Here is a 23,948-nt window from a genome sequence, read left to right on the forward strand (position 1 = left end):
GGCGTGTGTATGTGTGGTGTTAACAAAACACTTACCTCATATTTAAACATCAAGTACATCATAATGTTGCTGTACATTTAGTCCGTACATGTTGTACCATATATTTCAGCCTTTAAAGATAAGTTGTAAAGAAAGATCAGAACAAGAATGGTTTTTGTTAACTCTGTTGTTTCCCATTTTTATAGTGTATAGGCATCTACCTGTTTCTGAATTGATGAATTTTGTAAATCTAATAAAATATATTCTACAGGGGTGCCTGTGTGGCTCAGTCAGTTAAGCATCTGCCTTTGGCTCAGGTCCTGATCCCAGGGTCCTGGGATCAAGCCCCATGTTGTTTCAGGCTCCCTGCTCAGCAGGGAGCCTACTTCTCCCTCTCCCTCTACCCATCCCCCCAGCTCATGCATTCTCTCTCTATCTCAAATAAATATAAAATCTTTAAAAGCAAGAATTCTACAGATATTAATTGTTCATATTTCATTTATTTTCTGTAGGTTTTGGGAGCTGACATTGAATATTTTTATATGTTTATAGGAGAACATAAGTTGAACAGCCATTGGCTTAAGCATATTTGTTAACTCTTATTACAATTCTTTGGAGCTTATCAAACCTGTTTATGGAGCCATTTTGTCTGTTAGGAATATGGGGGATGGAAAGACTTCTTGTCCTTGTGCATCAGGCTGCATTTCTTACCCAAGTGAACTCCTACCAATGAACCCAAACTTCAGCCTAGGCTGTGCTGGTGTGATAGTGAGAATCCAAGAATCTGAATTTAAGGGATATATATTCTCACCTCTGGTTATTTAATATTTGCAGGCATACCTCATTTTATTGTGCTTCACTTTATTGTGCTTCACAGATATTGTGTTGTTTGTTTTTTACAAACTAAAGTTTCAAGACTTCAGTGGAGGAAGTCACTGCAGATGTGGTGGAAATAGCAAGAGAATTAGGATCAGAAGTGGGGCCTAAAGATGTGACTAAATTGCTGCAATCTCATGATGAAACTTTAACAGATGAGGAGTTGCTGCTTATGGATGAACAAAGAAAATGGTTTCCTGAGACCAAATCTACTTCTGGTGATGATGCGGGGAAGACTGTTGAAATGACAACAAAGGATTTAGAACATTATATAAACTTAGTTGAGGAAGCAGCAGCGGGGTTTGAGAGAACTGACTTCAGTTTTGAAGGAAGTTCTACTGTGGGTAAATGCTATCAAATAGCATGGCATGCTACAGAGAAATCATTTGTAAAAAAAAAAAAAAAAAAAGCCAACTGATGTAGCAAACTCTGTCACTGTCTCATTTTAAGAAATTGCCACAGCCACCCCAACCTTCAGGTGGTGACCCTGATCAGTCAGCAGCTCAATATCAAGGCAAGACCCTCCATCAGCAAAAAGATTACAACTCGCTAAAAGCTCAGGTGATGGTTAGCAATTTTTAGCAATAAAGTATTTTTTAATTAAGGTATGTACTTGTTTTTTAGACACAGTGCTACTGCCCACTTAAAAGACTCCAGCATAGTATAAACATAACTTTTACATGCACTAGGAAACAAAAGTAAATTCATTTGACTCATTTTATTACAATACTCGCTTTGTTGTGGTGGTCTGGAACCGAACTCGTGTATCTCTGAGGTGTGCCTAAGACGGGACAGTGGCAGTGATACTGACTTTTCAAATTCTTTGTCTTTAGATGTAGTAGGTCATTCACATGCTCAACCATGATGAACAAGGACAGAAGATGAAAATAGCTGGCTGAAGCATAAACTACAATTCTGTATTCACTTACCCAGCAGTAGCCGAGCACTACCTGCCTACTATGTGCTTGGCATGGTGTCAGGAATTTTGAGGAATGGGAAGAAATGACATGGACTCCAAGGTGCGGCAGCAGTAACAGTTGATGTTTTAGAAGGTTAATTTATTAAATCAAAACAGTGTTACTTTATGTTAAATAAAAGGAGAATGACTTTAGAATGAGATCTGAGGGAACAATCCACTCTACCCATAAAATCCTGTGTGATAGAGTTATAGCAAAAGCTGGAGTCCAAAATGTTTGCCCCCAGGGAATCCAAACCTGCTTCAGATGATGAAAGAATAGAATATTATTCCAAATCCATGCATGAAGATACTTATGAATATTTTCAGATTAATGACAGCTCCGACATATAATAAGTATCAATAGAAATGTTGTTTGATCAGATAATGGGTTCCATTGCAGTACCTCAAGTTGGAGTATTTTCACTGGAACATGGTTTGCCTCAGGTCTATGGAGAAATTTTCCCAAATTCAGTGTATGATAGATATCTGGGTTTATTATGTTCAGAATTCAAAGACAGGGTTCTCGGTTGAACAGAATTCTGCTCATCTCCTTATTCGCAGAGATAGAACTTAATGTGTGTATCTCACCTTCCCCGTTCAGGCTCAATCTGGGAGATAGGTCTTAGCAACTAGGCATTTTCACTCCTTTAACTGATATTTACTGTACCAGGCTCTGCTTTCTACCTTCACTAGATTCTAAGTGACTTCCCATAGAGAATGCAGCCACTTTGCCCCCTGGTCTAATTGTACACTAGGACAACATGGCCAAAATAGTAGTGGTGTAGACAAGATGGAAGTTGATTTCTGTCTCAGGCAATAGCAGGCTGAATTCAAGCAGTCAACAGTTCTATGGAGTCAGAGACCCTGACTCTTAATTTTGTTTCTCTGCCTTCCTCTCTTGGTCTGAAGTGGCTATTCTTGCTTTTGCTACCACATCTGTCTTCCAGACAGAAAGAGGGGCATGCCTTTCCTATGAAAGGCATAACTCAGAAGTTGCATACATCACTTCCACTCATATTCCCATTGCCTATAATCTCATCATATTGCCACATCTAGCTGCAAGGGAAGCTGAAAAATATGCTTTTTAGCTGGCTGGACATATCCCAACTAAAATTCCCATTATCTTAGAAGAAGAACATTGACCCCTTAACTTGAAAGTCTCTTTCACCTTGTTACAAAAAGCTCTAGAAGTGAAATACTTAGCTTAATGAATTTTGCCTCCCTGACCAGAAGCTAAATGTAGAGAGAAAGAGATCCAGTCAAATCAGCTCATGCCCAAAGAATTAAAATCATGTTTATCTACAACTGTACTAATTGCAATGGCTTGCTTTGCTCACCATTATTATTATCTTCTGATTATTCTGTTCTTGATTTTTGGTATTTTTTTGAAAGCAGCAGTAGGCCACAGACTAGCTTGTGGGTTGGCTTCTCCATCCTCTTGGGTCACTGAGAGCCCTAAATATTGAGTATTAATCCCAAGATGCTTCTCACAGAACAGGTGCTGTCTATTCAGACCCAGCTACCATATCATGATGTAACATTCAATGATTCCCAATGGGCCATGACTTAGAAGAATATTTTTAAAATGATCACAGCTTTGTAATATAGCTTGAAGTCAGGCATCGTGATACCCCCAGCTTTGGTTTTCTTTTTCAACATTCCCCTGGTGATTCAGGGTCTTTTCTGGTTCATAGCAGCAATGTCCACAACAGCCAAACTGTGGAAGGAGCCAAGATGTCCTTCAACAGACGAATGGATAAAGGAGATGTGGTTCATATATACAATGGAATATTACTCAGCCGTCAGAAAGGATGAATATCCACCATTTGCATCGACATGGATGGAACTGGAGGGAATTATGCTAAGTGAAATAAGTCAAGCAGAGAAAGACAATTATCATATGGTTTCCCTCATATGTGGAACATAGGAATAGTGCAGAGGACCATAGGGGAAGGGAGAGAAAACAGAATGGGAAGAAATCAGAGAGGGAGACAAACCTGAGAGACTCCGGACTCCGGGAAACAAACAGGGTTACAGAAGGAAGGGGGGTGGGGGATGGGGTAGCCAGGTGATGGGTATTAAGGAGGGCACGTGTTGTAATGAGCACTGGGTGTTATACACAACTAATGAATCGTTGAACACTACCTCAAAAACTAATGATGTACTATATACCGGCTAACTGAATATAATAAAAAATTAAAAAATTTTAAAAGATCCAAAAAATAAAAACAATAAATAAATAAATAAATAAATAAATAAATAAATAAATAAATAAAATGGCCCCTGTTTGCTACACTAAACTTTCCCTTGGTAAGAAAAATTCTCCAGTGCTAAAGGGAGCTAAAGATTTAAAGGGACACCGCTATTTCTTTTCTTCCCACAGATGCCTTCCAAATTTGAAATAAAGCAGCTCTAGATTTTGTTGATTCTGAGTTCACCAGTTCCTTTCTCTTTATCTCTTGTTTATCCAGTTACTTCCACCTAGCTCCTCCAGTCTCCCCTTCCCTCACCCGGAAATACAGAGGCCCAGGGAGCTTTGTTTGCTTTCTTAGCCACCCTTCCATTTAATAACACTGCTATCCTTCAAGGCGGTGTCTCTCTCCATTCCCTCTGGTCAAATCAAGCAATGTGTTAAAGTTACTTTCCTTTTGACTGGGGACACATTTACCTGTCACCTAAATTCCTTTTGAGAAAGGCAGGTTGGCATAGCCACGGTTATGGGCAGTTCCTTAATCTAAAAACAGTTCTGTCTGCTTATGTATTCTGTTCAGTTTGCCAAGGTCATGGCACTTTACTAGGTTGTTTTGACTTGGCATGATCTCCACAATGCTTGCTGAGCTGAAATAATGCCTCTTTCAGCCCAGTCTCTTGTCTTGCCAGTAGCACCAATGAGAATTTTGTGGGAGAGCTTGGTAAGTTAAATTTTATGTCATCCTCTAATGTTACTTATCTCCCCAAATCCCTGCTTTTGTCTCCATCATCATTGTCTTATTACCTTTCAACAGTCCACTTTGGATAAGCCATTAATTTATTGAAATCCCGAAACCCCTTTTGCGTTTATTGTTAGCCTGTGCAACCTCTTGGGGGCAACATGTTTACGGTCAAATACATTAAAAAGTAGTCTAATTCATTCTCCAGAGTATCTATCTCCTATAAATTACAAAGAAAGTCCTCTAGTTATAACATTGTGGGATTTGGGGAAATAAGTTCATCTTGAGCTTTCACAACACGGTATTTAGCAGCTGTGAAGGCAAGGGAGACAGAGCTGCCAGGTCATCCCCTGGAAATCCCAAGACGCATATTTTTAACATTTGCATTTTTATTTACATAAATTTGTATGCTCCATTCAAAAGGCGCTGACTCCAATTATGTAAAATAAAACACGCAACTCCTCTTGATCTGAGAGTGGATAATCACACATTCCAGGCTTGCTTTCCTGCTGCCCACAGTGATTTCTTTGGCTTCTCCCTCTCTGCTCCTAGAAGTTTTCCTCCTTTATTCCTACCCTCTAATCATCACCATTAATGAAGAGTTATCATTTAATTGTAAGACTGGAGTTGGTTCCATAATAGTCTTTTTTTCTATTCTGAGCTCACACTGGAATTCTTTGTTATCCAATTGGGGTTTTCATAACACCTTTCCTTCCCCCATAGCAAGGAAACATTTTCCTTGGTTCAGCTCAGGGCACCATAATTTGGGTGGTAGAAACTGCATCTGGGTCCAGCACACAGGCTTTCACCCGACAGAAAGTTTCTTGATAGTGAGGAAGAGAGTTTGGATTCTGGGCAGAGTAACCATAGATTTCAATTATTCACACCAAACACTACTTTCCATCAACCCCTATAATTAAAGCTTACATTTTGGCATCATTTCCCCCCTTCAGGTGAATGGGAAACAGAGCTGAATGCAAAATGAATTCATTAGAGTATTTTACAGCAAGTGTTTTGAGCCCAGAAGCCAGAGCTATGGAGAGAAGAAGGAGAAAGAGAATCCTTAAGAGCAATTCCACTCAACCCAAGATAGTCCTGGTGTCACGGTACAGACACCTGCCTGCTAATTCTGCCCTGCTGCGGGAGGGAGACCTGAGAATCACACAGTGAAATACCACCAAACCAAGAATGGTTATACTTCCCTTAATTTCCTTCTGCTCTCTGAAAAGCATTCCAGAAAGTTACTCCTTACCATTTTTATACTGCTGTTAGTGTTCCTGATCAGGTCTAGGAAAACACTGAAGAAACTCAGGACTGTCCATTGGATGAAGTGAAACTTTGTCAAAAGAGACCCCTCCAAGAGTCATTGACTTCTGACCTTAGCCTTTGAAATGGGTTCTTTCTGTCCCCACAGACAAAGTGGTGGTCTTTTTCGAACCTATATAAACAAAGTCAAAACAGGTGGGGCTGGAGGGGACAGAAGCAGAGGCAAGGCTGAGTGAATGCAGGGGCAGTTGCCAACACATTTTGAGATGTGTATGCTGTGTTTTGTTTGTTTGTTGTTTTACTCCTTGGGCCAAATGATACTTCTCTCACTGGGAACTAAAGTCAGCAGAGGGGAAGTACAGACCCCACTGAACACAAAGTACAGAAACTCAGTCTCAAGAAGCTTGGGTTGCTCCCCTGCTATGCCTACAAAACATCAGGCTTGCTGACAGCAGGAGGAAGAGGCTTCCGGCTTGGCCAGGATTTCACACCCTGTGGACAGCTGCCCTGGGCGGGACTTGCCGCCAAGGCAAAATTACCAGGAATTGCCAGGCAAAGAGACTCATTTCCTATGAAAAAGTGCAAAAAGCTCTTGCTCTGCCCACACGTATCTATAAGTTGGAAAGAAAAGCCCTATGAAAAGAATTTTTGTTTGTTTTTGACTTGTGCCAACAGTAGCTATGTTTCATCATCGTCACCGGATTGCATGTGGCCCAATGATGCGCTGCTGGAGCAAAGGACAGGAAGGTGGCAGGCTTCTCAGCTAGACTGCAATCCTCCTGGTAACGTGTGCTTGGAAAGTGTCTCTGATATACTCACCAGAGTTATGCTTCTCTTCCTAACATCTGCTTCTCTTCCATCCCCTTCTCCAGCTTCAATTTCCTGACATAAGCAAATTGAAGATGTGCCTCCTCTAAGCTTACCGTGTGTATTGCTTTTCATTTATTCATTCATTCAATTCACTTGCATAATTTGTTGAGTGCTTGGAGACAGAGTGAAAAAAATAGGTAAAAATAAAAACTTGCTGCCATGGATTTATGTTTAATGATTTAATCTCGTGATGGTCCTATGAGGCAGGTATTATTATGATGATGATGATGATGCCCTTTCTACAGGTGACTTGCTCAAAGTCACACAGCAAGGGAATAACAGAGCTGGGATTGGAACCCAGGCAGGCTGGCTCTAGAGAGCCCACGCTTCACCATCAGGCTCTACACTCCCTGGTGGGATTGATGGGTATGATTTCAGGTTCAGAACAGTAGCACTTCAAGCAAAACCTATCATCTCTCTTCTAGAAGCAAAGTCTTTTATTCCACAAGATAGTTTAAATAACAATTACATTGGAAAGAGGGAGTATTGTGGCTGGATTTCACGCTAACATGTTGAAGGGGATCAGAATACACCACCCCCAAATATCCCAGTTTGGTGTAAGAATTATTTTGAGTGGAAGACAATTGAGAAACAGCAGACTAGCCAGAAAAACACTCTGCCCCCCTCCCCCATCACTTTCTATCTAAAAGCAGGACATAAATTTCCCTTTCTAAAGATTACATAAATTTGTAAATGTGTCCTCCTCTCCCATACCAGTAAGAAGATGACTCTTAATCACCAGACATGATTCTTATCAATGGCAAAGGCACCAACTTGAGTCTGTATAACAAACTTAATAAGTAATTCTACGGCCATTCATTTCCCCCATATGTTTATCTTCTCACAATTTACCCAAGTCTATGGTGAGAAGCCCAAACCCCTTTTCCTTTCCCTTGTCACTTCTCCACATTTTATTGCTTTTTGTTAAAATAGTGTAAGCCCTGAATAGAATTGCTTCTTTGGGTCTCCACTTCTTTTCTATGAAGGCCTCCTTATTCATAGTAATAAACATTTTCTCTTGTTTATCTTTTTCTTTTCAGTTTAATTTGCATAACCCCAGGTTTTGAACCTAAGGGAGTAGAGAAAAAAGGTTTTATTTTTCCTCCTCTACAATGTAAATTACTAAAAATATCCTCTTTCCTTCTAACAAGTTCTGATACACAGGGGAAGATAAATCCAAGAGCTCAGAAACCAGGACACTGGAAGGAGTGGGGAGGACATCACTGGGATAGGAGTGGAGGTAGAAGCTGAAGCATAGGCATCTCAGGTCAACATCTCTCAGTTCAACATTTGGCCAAGGGCAAGGGCACACTAGGGCCAACCAAACAGTTCAAAATTTGGATTTTATCAGCCACTTTGATGAGATCAGTTTGATTATTTCACCCAAATAGCTCAAGACAAAAAGAAATTAACAGCCAACAAGTTCAAATCATACTGTTCAATAAGAAATGGAGTCATTCTTACTTTGCCAATTGGCTTCTCAATCAGAGGGCTTGTAAAGCAGACTGGAGTTATGCTGTTGTACATCGAAAGTTTCCATTGCTGTTCCTGAAAGAAAGGAAACACAGAGAAAGAGAGAGAGAGAGATTGATTTCAGGGACTTGGCTGGCTTTTCTGCTGCATAGAACCATTTTCCAGTTTCTCACAATAGTGCCTCAAGCACTTAAATGTAAGGGTTGTCACTTGAAATACCTGAGTCAGCATTTTTGCATGAGCATCTTCAGTTTGCAGTCTGTGCAAACTCAGTTAACCTTGCACAAGGACATATTACAAAAGTATTTATGACATTTTGAAGGAATTCACGCATACATGTTGACATAAATGCAAAATATTTTCAGCTTAATCTGTTAAGGTATTTTCGTAGAACATAAATCAAACTATGTGAATCTTTTTAAAACAAAAATAACTTAAAAATCTTTTAAAACAAAAATAAACTTCCAATTTTCAAATCTTTAATTCTATGTGGGATAAGGTCCAAAGTTCTCTAGCTGCTTTTCAGAATATGCCAAAATGTGGTTCTTTTTTTTTTTTTTTTTACTTTTTCTGCCTGAGCTCCAATCTGTCTCACAATTTAAACTAAAACTCAAGCCACATTAGTGAATGTGTTCTCCTTAAACAGACTCCATCCTATGCCTTTGTTTATACTGTTTCTGGTTCCCAAAATAGCCTTTCCTCAGTATCTGCCTATGATTTCTTACCTGTCCCATTAAGCCCAGCTCAGATTCCCTAAGGAACATTTCACTATTTTTCTCTATTTCTTTTCTTTATTTTTAAATTTTAATTCCAGTATAGTTAACATGCAGTATTACATTAGTTTCATGTGTACAATATAGTGATTCAACAATTCTACACATTATTCAGTGCTCATTACAATAAGTGAACTCTTAGTCCCCTCCACCTATTTCACCCATCCCCCACTCACCACCCCTCTGATAACCATCAGTTTGTTCTCTATAGTTCAGAGTCCGTTTTTTGGTTTGTCTCTTTTTTTCTTTGTTCCTTTGTTTTGTTTCTTAAATTCCACGTATTAGTTAAATCATATGCTATTTGCCTTTCTCTGAGTGACTTACTCACTTAGCATTATACCCTCTAGATCCATCCATGTCTTTGCAAATGGCAAGATTTCATTCTTTTTTAAGGTTCAGTAATATTACATTATATATATATATATATATATATATATATATATATATATACACACACACCCACACACACATACATGTATGTATATACAACCTAATCTATTCATTTATTGATGGAAACTTGGTTTGCTTCCATACCTCGGCTATTATAAATAATGCTTCAATAAACACAGGGATGCATATAACTTTTCAAGTTAGTGTTTTTATTTTCTTTGGGTAAATATCCAGTAGTGGAATTACTGGATCATATGATAATTCTATTTTTAATTTTTGAGGAACCTCCATACTCTTTCCCACACTGGCTGCACAAGTTTGCATTCTCCCCAACAGTGCATGAGAGTTCCCTTTTCTCCACATTCTTGCCAACACTTGTTATTTCTTGTGTTCTGATTTTAGCCATTCTGATAGGTGTGAGTTGATATCTCATTGTGGTTTTGGTTTGCATTTCCCTGTGATGAGTGATATTGAGCACCTTTTCATGTGTCGTTGGCCATCTGTATGTCTTCTCTGGAGAAATGTCTGTTCATGTCTTCTGCTCATTTTTAATTGGATCATTTGTTTTTTGGTGTTGAGTTGTATCAGTTCTTCATATATTTTGGATATTAACCCTTTATCGGATATGTCATTTGCAAATATCTTCTCCTATTCTGTAGGTTGTCTTTTATAGTTTGGATGGTTTCCTTTGCTGTGCACAAGCTTTTTATTTTGATATAGTCCCAACAGTTTATTTTTGCTTTTGTTTCCCTTGCCTCAGGAGACATATCTAGAAAAAAGTTGCTATGGCCGATGTCAAAGAAGTTACTGCCTACGTTCTCTTCTAGGATTTTTATGGTTTCAGGTCTCACATTTAGGTCTTTAATCCATTTTGAGTTTATTTTTGTATATGGTGTAAGAAAGTGGTCCAGTTTCATTATTTTGCATGTACTTGTCCAATTGTCCCAACACCATTTGTTGAAAAGACTTTTTCCCATTGCATGTTCTTGCCTCCTTTGTCAAAGATTAATTGACCATATAATCATGGGTTTATTTCTGGGCTTTCTTTTCTGTTCTATTGATCTATGTGTCTATTTTTGTGCCAGTACCATACTGTTTTGATGACTACAGCTTTGTAATATAACTTGAAGTACAGAATTGTGATGCCTCCAGCTTTGCTTTTCTTTTCCAAGATTGCTTTGGCTATTCGGGGTCTTTCATGGTTCCATACAAATTTAGTATTATTTGTTCTAGTTCTGTGAAAAATGCTGTTGATATTTTGATAGAGATTGCATTAAATCTGTAGATTGCCTTTTCCTCTACTACTGACTAGAGTCAGAATAAATTTCTCTCTACCACAGAGTCCATGTACTATTATTAGAGTGCTTGTCACTATCTGCTGGGAATGTGGACTACCAAGGACAAGACTCATGTCATAGTTATCTGTGCATCCTTCACAGTCTAGCACAGGTCTTATATATTGCTGTGGTCTCAATGTTTGTGTCCCTGCAAAAGTCCCTATGTTGAAATCCTAATCCCTAAGGGATGGTATTAGGATATGGGACCTTTGGGAACTGACTGGGTCATGAAGGCAGAGCCCTCATAGGTGGGATTAGTGTCCTTATAAAAGAGCCCGAAGAGAGCTTCTTTGCTGTGTGAAGATACAACGAGAAGTCTACAACCCAGAAAAGGGCCCTCAGCCAACAGTGCTAGAACCCTGATCTCAGACTTTAGCCTCCAGAAATGTGAGATCCAAATTTCTGTTGTTTATAAGACACCCAGTCCATGGTATTTTGTCATAGCAGTCAGTACAGGCTAGGATATACTGCAGGTGCTTTCTATTAGAGTAATCTTCCTTTTTGCCAGCTGAATCTTTTTCTTTATGTAGTCACTAATTTCCAAAGCACCCTCCAGATCCAGCTCTCTCCAACTCCCAGATCTCATTCCTATAACATACATTTTTCACTCTCTTTTCAGTCTTTTTAGAGGAGACATCAAGAGGATTATATTGAAGAAAAAAACTTAACTATAGGAACCAATAACCCCATAAAATAAAAATGACCTATAAAAATTAATTAGCAGGTATTGACCCATCCCTACCTCCTGCTGTCCATTAATTGGCCATGTTTCTTGAGTGAAAGGAAGATTTTTCAGTGGTCTTAGCAAAGGATAGAGTATGGCCCTCTGGAATCTCCACCCCTGCTGTTACTAATTATCTTACCCTGGGCAAACTACTTGTTCCAGGGTGGCCCTGCCTGCGAATGTGGTTTGCATTATTTACACACATCTTGCAGGGTATTTTGAAACTAATTGTGGAGATATCTGTGACCTAGAAAGGTGGAGCATAATTCCTGGGGAAGAAGCCCTGCAGTTCACCCTTAGGAGAAGTCATTCAAACCTGTGCTTTCTTCCCTGGGTCTGTAAACAGGGATTATGGTTGGATTCCAAGGGATTCGGATTCCTCTCCTTCAGGAGTTAAACTGAGACTAGCAAGCAACTCACTTCACAGGTCATATTCCAGCCATCAAAGTTTAATTACTATCAAACCCTGTTGGCTCAGGTCCCAACCGTATTAATGAATCCATGAATGAAATTTCCAAAGGATCCCGTTACCAAACCCCACTTTCCAAAGATAAAAAGACACTGAATGGCACCAGGGAAAAGGCCAAAATATATCTACTTGAGACTACAACTTTTTTTTTTTTAATGAAAATAACTGGCTCAGTGTTGATGATCAAGACACATGATTCTGTTTCAAGGAAGTCAATCTGCAGACGCAGTAGATGAATCTGAAGAACTCTGCCCTTCACTGTGATACTGGTCCGGTTGCTATGGCAACGTGTAACTAGTTTTCTTAGGTTGTTGTACAGCCTGATTTTCTTTAGACTAAAGATTCCCTTGATACATTTGCACTGGGTATAGTTAAGACTAAAACAACCCAGCAGTTGCAAAACATAGATTTCTTACCTAGAAATTATTGGTTTGATGAGAAAATATGTGATGACTCTGGGCCATACATACAAGGGAATTTCTGAAATCATGGGTTCATATGCAAAACAGAGTAATGATGGCGATACAGTTATTATTAACTAGTGTCTCCCTTTTTCTATATCCCTTTCTCATTTCAGGATTTCCACATGGGGTTTTGTTGTTGTTGTTTGGGTGGCTGAGTGGCTGGGTGGCTGGTATAACTGCTGTTCCACAAGGAACTCAACATCAGCTAAATGCAGGGACAGGGGTGCTGAGAATGGACTTGAACAAAGTAGAATAATAGAGAATTAGAGAAAAGTAGTCGAAGCCTCAGGCAGCTCTCTGCAAAAAGAAGGCAATTACTGCCCCTCACCTTCTTTACATAACTTCAGAGCACCCCTGAGAAGCTACAGAACTGCTCAGAGATCCCCACAGGAAAGATACCTGGTGTTTTTGTTCTAAGACTGAATTCCTAAAGGAGATGAAAGAAATGGTTAAGGACTTGAACTGTAATTACAACCTTCAGTGTTTATCCTGGTGCCTGAAATATAAGAGCAACTCCTGGTGCTAAAGGATAGAAATAATCTAGGATTTTAAAGAAGGCCACAAGGATCACCTGGTAGGCTCAGCTAGTTGATTGAACAGTGGGATCAGTCCAGATGGCATCTATTTAAGGGTGCATCGTTGGGCAGCTCGAACGAACCTAATTACCTTAGAAGGAAAGAATGTGTTCTCCCTCAGAAATCTTGATTTTATACTCCACAGAAAATACGGGCATCTCACTCCTCCTCCCCACACCTTGGGGCTAGGAACAATGTGTTCTGTTTTGAGGTGGAAGCAGAACTTAATTTAAAGATTGTCATGCCTCTGTCCAGCCTTACCCTGTCACTATTATTTATCTGGAGTAAATATAACTTAGAGTGCTTTTAAAGAACTGCCAACACGGCACTTTAGTTGCTTCTCACAAAAGTCATGAGTTGTTTCTGGGACCTAGGATATTGAAAGAACTGTGACATTGCAAACATTCAGTGGGAACCCAGGAAGGAGAAAGTTCCGGGAAAAGGACATGATTTAGGTCATCACCATTGCTCTGGCCCTGTTTTCTCTGTCCCCCCCAACCTGATAACTGAGGCCAACCAACAGAGATTTGTGTTCACCCCACCCATCCCAGCTGGAGTTCCTTCCTTGCAAGGGTCAAGCACACAGATGCAGAGGTGAGGTGGCCTTGGGAAAGGAGGAGAACTGGGTGGAGAGCCATTAAATGTTGACTCACTTAGGCTTAACCAGACTTCCTCCCTTTTTCCACACTCCAGTACAATTTTGGTGAACTTAAGTAAACTGTGCATACTGCTAAGTTTTCCTATTTCCTTTTGGGTTATTATCACAGATCTACACCAGCTCCAGCATATGAAAATCCCCTCCCTTCAAAACTTGCAGGCAAACATACTCAGAAGCAGTCCAGTTTTTAAGTTTTCTGGGCAGAATTCTCTTAGAGGCTGCCCTCCCTCAGTAGCCATTTCCCTTAAATGCTCTGCTAAATTTTTGCATTTAAATTTCAATTTCTTGGATGTTTCGCATGCTGATTTTTAAAACGTCCCTAGTGCTTTTTCCTTCCTTTCCTATGTTTTATGCGTCTTCAGTAGCACCTGTACCTACCACAAGGCTACCATTACAAAGAACATTAAAACAAGTGCTTTTGAGACATTCAACAACATTAACGGGACTCCTGAAAGAAAGAGGCACATTCCCTTCACCATATGCTTGTGTCTATGAGTTTCCTGCCAGCCTTTATCCAAATGCATGTATATTTAGCTACAACACCACTTTGCATCACACTCTTATACATTTTCCACCTAACATCACATTACTTATTTTCTGTGTTGTTACATAGTCTTTGGACTTACAATATTTACTGACTACATAATGTTCCATCAACAAAGTAGAGTATAATGTATTAGATATCTTGGTGGATATTTTTATTATTTCCATTTTTCCCTCTATTTTTTTTAAATTTAAAAAACAGTTGTATTGAAACAATTCACATAACATACAATTCACCCATCTAAAGTGCACAACTTCATATTTTTTAGTATACTCACAGAATTGTACAGCCAACACCACAATGTAATTTTAGAATATTTTTGTCCCCTGCCAAAAGAAACCCTTTACCTCTTAGCAGTCAGTCAGCATCCCTCCTGTTGCTCTCCTCCCTGCCTCCTGCCCTAGGCAACCACTAGTCTCTATCTCTGTATTTTTGCCTATTCTGGAAATTTTATATAAATGGAATCATATAATACACAGTCTTTCAGGACTTTCATTTAGCATAATATTTTCAAAGTTCATCCATGTTGTAGCATGTATCACTACTTCATCCTTTTCCATTCCCAAAAGTATTCCATTGAGTGGATATACCACATTTTATTTATCTATTCATCCATTTGCGTTGTTTCTACCTTGTGGCTATTATGAATAAGTCATCTATGAACAAGTTTTTGTTTGGGATATATGTTCTCATTTCTCTTGGTTATACACACAGGGGTGGAAATACTAGATCATAATGTAATTCTATGTTTCACTTCTTGAGGAACAACCAAACTATTTTTTCCTATAATTAATACCTATGCAAATATACATTTTTTTTTGTTTTTTGAATCATTTCTTCAGAATATATTTCTAGGAGTAGGGTTCCTGAGCCAAAGATATGGACATTTTTATGGCTCTTATTCATTCTATACCATCCAATTATTGTTTTTCAAAAGGATTAGACTGGCTTACACAGCTACCATTCATATTTATCATGAATGTACGCATGTATATACACACACCCACAACTCTTTTTTTCTATACAGCAAACTTATGAGAAAGATGCCACAATTAACCACATATTTATAGATGAAGACATTAAGGCCCACGGGGGTTAGTAACTCAGTGTCAGATGACCAACCAAAGCAATGCAATGCCCCTTTTATGGGCTTCATTGGCTTCAAGTGTCTGTACCCAGTATGTCACCGGTTTCAATGAGTAATTGCTGACTATGTCTCTATCCTGTAATTTCTTCAGCTTGTGACACAGTGAAACAAGAAGCATGGAGTCAGAGGCATGGGATCAAATTCTAGTTCCATAACTTGCTAACTTTGAGATCTAAGTAAGCAGCTGAATCATGATAAGCCTCAGTTTCTCCAAACATAAAACAGGATGATACCTACACCAGGCTCACCTGGAGGATTTAACTTAAATTTTGGCTCAGCCAAAGAAATGTACATAGAAAGTGTTAATATTATTTTTCATGTGAATAACAAATGTCTTATTTTATGCTTTCTTGATGCCCTCATCAGAGTAAAATATCAGTGACCTATGCATCTCTATTATGATTTAATAAATATATTTCCTCCCCTTTGTTGGTCATCAAATTATCCTCTGAGTACTGTAACTTAGCTTTGTGGTAAGTTTATAAGAATTTTTGTATAGAAATATTAATAAGTAATATAAATGTAAAGTTTTCAATAAAAATTATAACAATTATAGATTATTACAATTATAAAAGCTACAAATACAATAGAAGAGCTACAATACATGTTTATTAAATAAGTTTAAATAGGTACATTTACTTTTTAACTTAAAAAATATTCAAAAGTTTACATTATAAATAATTATAAATTTTAAATTTATTTAAAATAAAACATAATTAAAGTCTATAAAATAAGCAACATTTTAAAAAAGTAATCAATTATGAGTTAATAAAATAAGCATAGGCTCATAAAAGTAAATGCTTATAAAATAAATATATGTCTAGCTCTAAGGACCTTGTGAATAAGATAACAATGATATAGTGAAAAGAGCCCTGGCCTCCTATTGTAAAGACTTAAATTTGAGAACAGCCGTGACACTTACATGTTGTGTGACCTTTTGGGGTTCTATTTCTTCAGCAATGAAAAGTATAGTATATAATTTGTATTTTTTTTAAAGAAGATCCAAAAAAGGCAATGTATTTGAAAACAATCAGCACTACCAAAAAATTATACACCTCTTTGGAATGTCAAAACCAAGATGTACAATTATACCACACAATGGCCCACTTACTTGTAGGATATGAACCCTGAGTTCTCTAGGAGTTGAGAAAAGATAGGAAAGAAAATGAAAATGAGAAGTCATCTTTTCAAGCATGAGAAAACATCACAAAGAAGAAATAGTTCTTCCAGTTCCTATGTCACTGATGGTCAACTTCATACCCGAAATGATCCTAAAAGTTTAGGCTCTGAAAGATCCAAATCTAAAGTGATGACCATGGAGCTATGAACAGGAGGGAGGGAGGAAGCCAGCGATGCTGTAACCTGCATCTATGCAGATGGGGCTGCTTAGAGACTGGCAGTAAATTCGGGGAAAGGTATCAATGGGTAAGAGGTATCTTATAGGCTGAGTTGTGTCTCCCAAAATTCATATGTTGAAGTCCTAACTCCTAGTACCTCAGAATATAATCATATTTGGAGCTAGGGCCTTTTAAAGGGGTGATTAAATATTTAAAATGATGTCATTAGGGTGGGCGCCAATCCAAATGACTCTGGTCTTTACAAGAAGAAGGAATTTATACACAGACACACATAGAAGGAAGATCATGTGAAATCAGAGAGAAGAGGGCCATCTACAAGCCAAGGAAAAAAGTCTCAGGAGAAACTAAGCCTGCTAACATCTTGACTTCAAACTTCTAACCTCCAGAACTCTGAGAAAATAAATTGTTTAAGCCACCCAGTCTGTGGTGCTTGGTTTTGGCAGCTGTAGAAAACTAACACAAGGCATCTTAGCAAAAAAGACAATAAATATCAGGGGGAAGGGCTTTTAGAACAGAAACCTTTGGGGACTTTTAGGTAGTCAGTGTAGGAAAGGTTTCCAAATGAATTGGGGAAAGGGTGCTTTAGTGACCAGTGATAAAGCAGATGCAGAAGTTTGAATGGGTGGTGTTCTGTATGTACATCAGTACTGAGTAGGCCCTGGGGATACTCAGGTAAATAAGAGGCTGTTTTACCCTCAAAGATCTCACTCAAGGCTAATGAGGGAGAGAAGTAAACAAATAATGTTCAAAAGGAGGAGTGCATATTAAAGATAGAGGAGGAAGAGCATCCAGCCCAGCCAGGAGAGCAGCTCCTGTGGCCAGGAGGCTTCCAAGAGGAGCTGAGTACAGGAGATCAGAACAGAAGTTAGGTAGACAAAGCAGTGGTGTGAGCTAGGGAGGGGCAGGAGGGTCTAGGGATATGAAAAGAGGTTTATGGTGTTTCAGGAAGAGGAAATATCATGAGGGCAAGAGGTAAGGAAAAAAAACAAATGTTGACTTTTTATGTGAGCCACAAATAATTTGAAGCTGTTAGATCTTAGAGTGAGACAGAGGTGGTGAGAGATGGCACAGGAAAGTAGGCAGGAAGCCCAGGATTCTTTCATAACAATGCTTGAATGGATTACTTGGCCAGCAGACAGGAGCACGCAACCTCAAGGATGAAAGACTCTTAACTATTCAGGCTGCTGTTGGAACAAATCAGGAAAGATAGGCTAATGCCTGAAAACCTGGACTAGCAAAGTAGCAGAAGGGCTATACAGTGGAGAGACGTAAGAAAAGGGTTTGGAATTAAAATCATCAGAGCTTAAACATTGCTTGGAAGTGGAGGTTGGGCTAGGAAGGATTACATGCAGGTTTGGAGGGAGTAAGGAAGTAAAGACCAGGAGTACACACTCTTGATAGGATTCCAAGAAGAGGGAATGACATAGTAAGGGTGCAGGTGAGGCACATGGAGGGACTGTGGGTCTGCATCCGTGTATGCCTTAGGCACCAAAAGGTGCAAAAGCACTTACCACTTTGGAGTTCTGATTTTAAACGTACCATTATTTGATGTAAATATTGTACTACATTTTGACCTTAACCTGTCTTCCTGTCTCAACTTGAACTTTCTTGTGCAGTCAAAATTTTCTGCTTCCTCCCATGCAAACACTTGGGTTATTAATTCCCCATTCTTTCTCACACCTTCGCCTCCCCTTCTCATAGATGCTGGCTCCACCAGCTACTAGCTCTGGACATATAGGCAAGTTGCCTCACCTTTCAAATCTTATACTTCCTTGCACAGAAAATGAGGATAACGATAATGCCCATCACACAAGTTCGTTTCATAGACTAAATGAAAACAACAACAACCACAACAAAAACACACAGTTTCAGGGCGCCTGGGTGGCTCAGTCGGTTAAGTGACTGCCTTCGGCTCAAGTCATGATCCTGGAGTCCCAGGATCGAGTCCCACATCGGGCTCCCTGCTCGGCGGGGAGTCTGCTTCTCCCTCTGACCCTCCTCCCTCTCGTGCTGTCTGTCTCTCATTCTCTCTCTCGCAAATAAATAAATAAAATCTTTAAAACAAAACAAAACAAAACAAAAACAAAAACAAAAACACACAGTTTCAGAGGAGCACAGGGAAAGAAGTTCTAATCCATGATGGTGGAGATGGTGAGGTTTAGGGAAATCAAGAAATCTTCCCACAAGTGTTAACCTCACTTCTACCTACTTTCACTCATAAACATCTCTTCCTTGGACTTGTGGAAGGTTCTCCACTCTTCTCCCCAGATCTGCTCTCCGTACCATACCTGAGACTGGGAAGTCTTTTTAAGAATAAATGGGATGGGTTAGCCTGGTGATGGGTATTAAAGAGGGCACGTTCTGCATGGAGCACTGGGTGTTATACGCAAACAATGAATCATGGAACACTACATCAGAAAATAAATTAATTAATTAATTTTAAAAATTTAAAAAAAATAAAATATATTAAGAGGAAAAAAAAAGAAGTTATCCTTTGATAATGTGGGTAGCCCTCATCTAGTCATTTAGAAGGCTGTAAGAGCAAAACTGAGTTTTCTAAAAAAAAAAAAGAAATTCTTCAAAACTGCAGCATTGACATCTGCCTGAGTTTCCAGCCTTTTGACTTGCCCTATGGATTTTGAAATTGTCAGCTCCGACAACTGCATGAGTCAATTCCTTCAAATAAATAAATCTCTTAGATAGATAGATGATAGATAGATGATAGATAGATAGATAGATAGATAGATAGATAGATAGATAGATAGATCTAGATTTAGATATTCTACTGATTCTATTTCATTGGTGAATGCTGACTAATATACTCATTTAGAAAGGACAAGCAACTTTATTTGTATTGCAACATTAATTTATAATAACAAGTTTGTTATTTTTAACATAAGTAAGAAGATAGCAGTATTTAAGATGTTGCCATCACTCATTTAGATTTTTCTCATTTTTTAACAAAAATTTTGTGGATAACCTTGCACTTTGTAACTATTTTAATTCATTTCACATCATTTCTTTATAATTTATCACTATTATGGCATACATATACTATGAGAACATATTTGATATTCATTCCTCCAGACTAACTTTTAATCAATTAAAGGTCAAAGTGATGTTTAAAAAAAAAAAAGAAGAAGAAGAAATGGAATTAAAAAAAAGAATAAATGGAATTGCAATCCTCCTGCTCTACTGCCTTCCCCCTTAAGCCAAACACTCCAGAGGTTTCCTACTGCTCTTAGATGCAAACTAAAATTTTATCTTGCCCTACAAGGTCTTTCCTGGCAAAACCTCCTCCTACCTATCCTGACTCATATTGTACCATTTTCCTCCTTTTGGTGTCTTGAATGTCAGATATCTTCTGCCACAGGACCTTTGCTTATGCTCTTCTCTCCTCTGGAAAAACTCTCCCTGCTCCATGCATCCCATTCAACCTCCTCACTTCGCTTTCCAAGTCACTCCAATTCTCCCCTAAGTGCACAGCTCAATGCTTATTTCCACTGGGTTATATTTCCCTCCTTCTGTGTTCTCATCCCATACAGCATTTCTCCTTGGTAGCTCTTATCAAAGTTGTTATTGATTTGGGCACTTTCTGTACCTATATTAAATGGCTTTTAATAAGAAAGCACATATTATTTGGGTTGTAGGTAGTGTTTTCACCATAAACATCTTTGCAAATATGTTCACCACATTACTAATTGGCCATAAGTCAATTTTGCCATAAAAGATAAAAAAAAAACTGGTTGACAGTTTGGTTTGATTTCTTCATGGACACAGTACTCCCCTTTTTATATTATATAAATCTTAGCCCTGAAAATGGTCCATTCAGTGGTGCAGAGCTTTGGACCCACATTTCCCATAGGACTTAGGAATGCCTATCACTGGATGTGTGACAATATGCTCAGAACAAACAACAGTGTAGATGGCTTTCAAAACACAACACAAAACTTAGTTGCAAATATGCATTCCAGGGTCTGGAAACTGATACCTCTCTTAATGAATGATGAAATTTCAGTGAAAAAAGGAAAAGCAAGATGCTAAATGAGACAAATTAATAAGCAAAAAACCCCACAAATGTATAATACTATAAATGAAAGACTTTGAAGGTAAGTGCTTAGATATAATTCAGAAAATAAAAGTTATTTGTACAATATTGCTATAAATCTATATATATTTTAAATGTGTTCAAATATTTCATATTTTACAATAAGGTCTTTTAAATTTTGTTACTCATTTTTCATGTTTCATTATGCCCTTTTTAATGAATGTCCATGTCATTTTTCATGATTTTATCTTTTACACCAAAATTATTTTATGGCTAATTAGTTATTCAGTGAAAATGTTTGTGATGAAAATGCTTGTGGCACACATGCTTATGGCAAAAATACTGGACATGTATTATCTGCCTCCACTCCCCATGACTAAGCATCCCCCATGTCAGGGCTTTCTCTATTCTTATCCATCACTGTGTCCCCAAACTCTAGCACAGCACCTGGCACGTCATAGGCACTCAACAAGTATTTATTGAGTAAATAAATGAATAGGTAAATGAACAAATGGATGAACTCTTAAGACAATTCTTAAAAGACAAGTAAGAGAAGAACAGGCAAAGAAAACTGGGTAGAGGGAGGCAGAGCAAGATGGCGGGGGAGTAGGAGACCTGGATATTGTCTGGTCCCAGGAATTCAGCTGGATAGGGATCAAACCATTCTGAACACCTACGAACTCAACAGGAGATGGAAGAAAAGAAGAGCAGCAACTCTCTGAACAGAAAAGCGACCACTTTCTGGAAGGTAGGACATGCGGAGAAGTGAATCCGAGGCGATATTCGGGAAGATAGACGGCGGGGGAGGGGCATCCGTCGGGCGCTTCTGGCAAGTGATAGAGCCGTGGAGCACAAAATCGGAACTTTTAGAAGTCGGCTCCGCTGAGGGACATCACTCCAGTGGCTAAGCGGGGGGGGGTGAGGGGGGTTGGGACCCTCGTTGGGACAGTGTGGTCTCAGGACCCTTGGGGTCACAGGAAGACCAGGGGTGCCTGAGTGCGGCAGAGCTCCCAGGTATTGGAGCGGGGAAGCTGGCTGCAGAGACGGAGCCGAGGCGCGGGCTCTGAGCTCGGGGTTTCCATAAACCGTGGTCTGCGGCAGAGTCGGGCCACTGCTCCTCCAGCAGGGACCCAACAAGCGGCAGATCCGGGGAGACTCCCCTTCCTCCCCCAGGAGGAGCGGCACGGGAGTGCACCACAGGGATCTGCTGGGTTTGGAGACTCCACACGGGGTCGGGTGCCAGAGATAGAAATGCTCGGTCACAGGCCAGGTGAGCACGGAGTGCCACCAGAGACCGGGGAGACGGGAGTGAGTGACTGCTTTTCTCTCGGGGTGCACTGAGGAGCGGGGCCCCGAGTTCTCGGCTCCTCCGGGGCAGAGATTGGGAGGCCGCCATTTCACTTTTGTCCTCCAAAGCTGTACGGAAAGCTCGCAGGGAACAAAAGCTCCCAAGAGCAAACCCAAGCAGATTACTTAGCCCGGACCAGCAAGGGCCCCGCAATTCCCCCTCCTGCAAAGACATTTGGGAACCACAGCAACAGGCCCCTCCCCCAGAAGATTAGCAAAACAGCCAGCCAAGACCAAGTTTACAGATCAATGAGAATGGCAGAACTCCAGTGCTAGGGGAATACTGCACATAGAATTCATGGCTTTTTTCCCATGATTCTTTAGTCTTTCAAAGTTAATTTTTTTTAACTGTCTTTTTTTTTTCGAATTTTTCTTTTTCCCTTTTTCAACCAACATCTTATCAATCCCTTTTTAAAAAATCTTTTTTATTTTTCAGTTTTAGAGTCATATTCTATCCCTTCATAGTAGTTAACCTTATTTTTGGTATATATATAAGTTGTTCTCCTAAAATTTTGGGATACAGTTTCTTCTAACAGACCAAAATATACCCTAAATCTCTAGTGTATGGCTTTGTTCTAGTCTCCTGCCTGATCACATTCTCTCCCCCCCTTTTTTTTAATTTCTCTTCTTTTTCAACCAACTTCTTATCTTATCAATTCCTTTTATAAAATCTTTTATAATTTTCATCTTTATATTCATATTCTATCCCTTCATCATATTTACCCTTATTTTTGTACATATAAGTTTTTCTTTCTTTAAAATTTTGGGAGGCAGTTTCTTCTAACAGACCAAAATACGTCCAAAATCTAGTGTGTGGCACTGATCTATTCACCAGCCTGATCATATTTGATCATATTCTTTTTTTTTCTTTTTCTTTTTTTTTTCTCTTTTTTCTTTCTTTCCCTTTCTTTCCCCCCAGTTTCAGGTCTCTTCTGATTTGTTTAGTGTATATTTTTCTGGGGTTGTTGTTACCCTGTTAGCATTTTGTTCTCTCATTCATCTATTCTCCTCTGGACAAAATGACAGGAAGGAAAAAATCACCTCAAAAAAAAAGAAGAGGCAGTGCTGACTGCCAGGGACCTAATCAATACAGACATTAGTATGATGTCAAAACTAGAGTTCAGAATGACGATTATAAAGATACTAGCTGGGCTTGAAAAAAGCATGGAAGATACTAGAGAAACCCTTTCTGGAGAAATAAAAGAACTAAAATCTAACAGAGTCGAAATCAAAAAAGCTATTAATGAGGTGCAATCAAAAATGGAGGCTCTAACTGCTAGGATAAATGAGGCAGAAGAAAGAATTAGTGACATAGAAGACCAAATGATGGAAAATAAAGAAGCTGAGAAAAAGAGAGATAAACAATTACTGATTCACAAGGGCAGAATTCGAGAGATAAGTGATACCATAAGATGAAACAATATTAGAATAGTTGGGATCCCAGAAGAAGAAGAAAGAGAGAGGGGGGCAGAAGGTATATTGGAGCAAATTATAGCAGAGAACTTCCCTAATTTGGGGAAGGAAACAGGTATCAAAATCCAGGAGGCACAGAGAACCCCCCCCTCAAAATCAATAAAAATAGGTCAACACCCCGACATCTAATAGTAAAACTTACGAGTCTCAAAGACAAAGAGAAAATCCTGAAAGCAGCTCAGGAAAAGAGGTCTGTAACCTACAATGGTAGAAACACTAGATTGGCAACAGACCTATCCATGGAGACCTGGCAGGCCAGAAAGGACTGGCATGATATATTCAGAGCACT

The 23,948-nt window shown here is 39.1% G+C and overlaps 1 protein-coding gene across 5 annotated transcripts in view; it reads right to left on the minus strand.

The window, feature by feature from the left end:
- The window catches only part of RASGEF1B (RasGEF domain family member 1B), a 632,901-nt gene that overhangs the window by 145,417 nt on the left and 463,536 nt on the right, over positions 1–23,948 (minus strand). For all 5 annotated transcript variants that reach the window (XM_078068829.1, XM_036070550.2, XM_036070549.2 and 2 more), the window contains one exon: positions 8,344–8,427. In XM_078068829.1, coding sequence (XP_077924955.1) covers positions 8,344–8,406 — 63 coding nt within the window. In that variant the 5' untranslated portion in view covers positions 8,407–8,427. The remainder of the gene's footprint in view (positions 1–8,343; positions 8,428–23,948) is intronic.

This window comes from Halichoerus grypus, chromosome 3 (assembly GCF_964656455.1).
Source record: "Halichoerus grypus chromosome 3, mHalGry1.hap1.1, whole genome shotgun sequence".
Lineage (NCBI taxonomy): Eukaryota > Metazoa > Chordata > Mammalia > Carnivora > Phocidae > Halichoerus > Halichoerus grypus.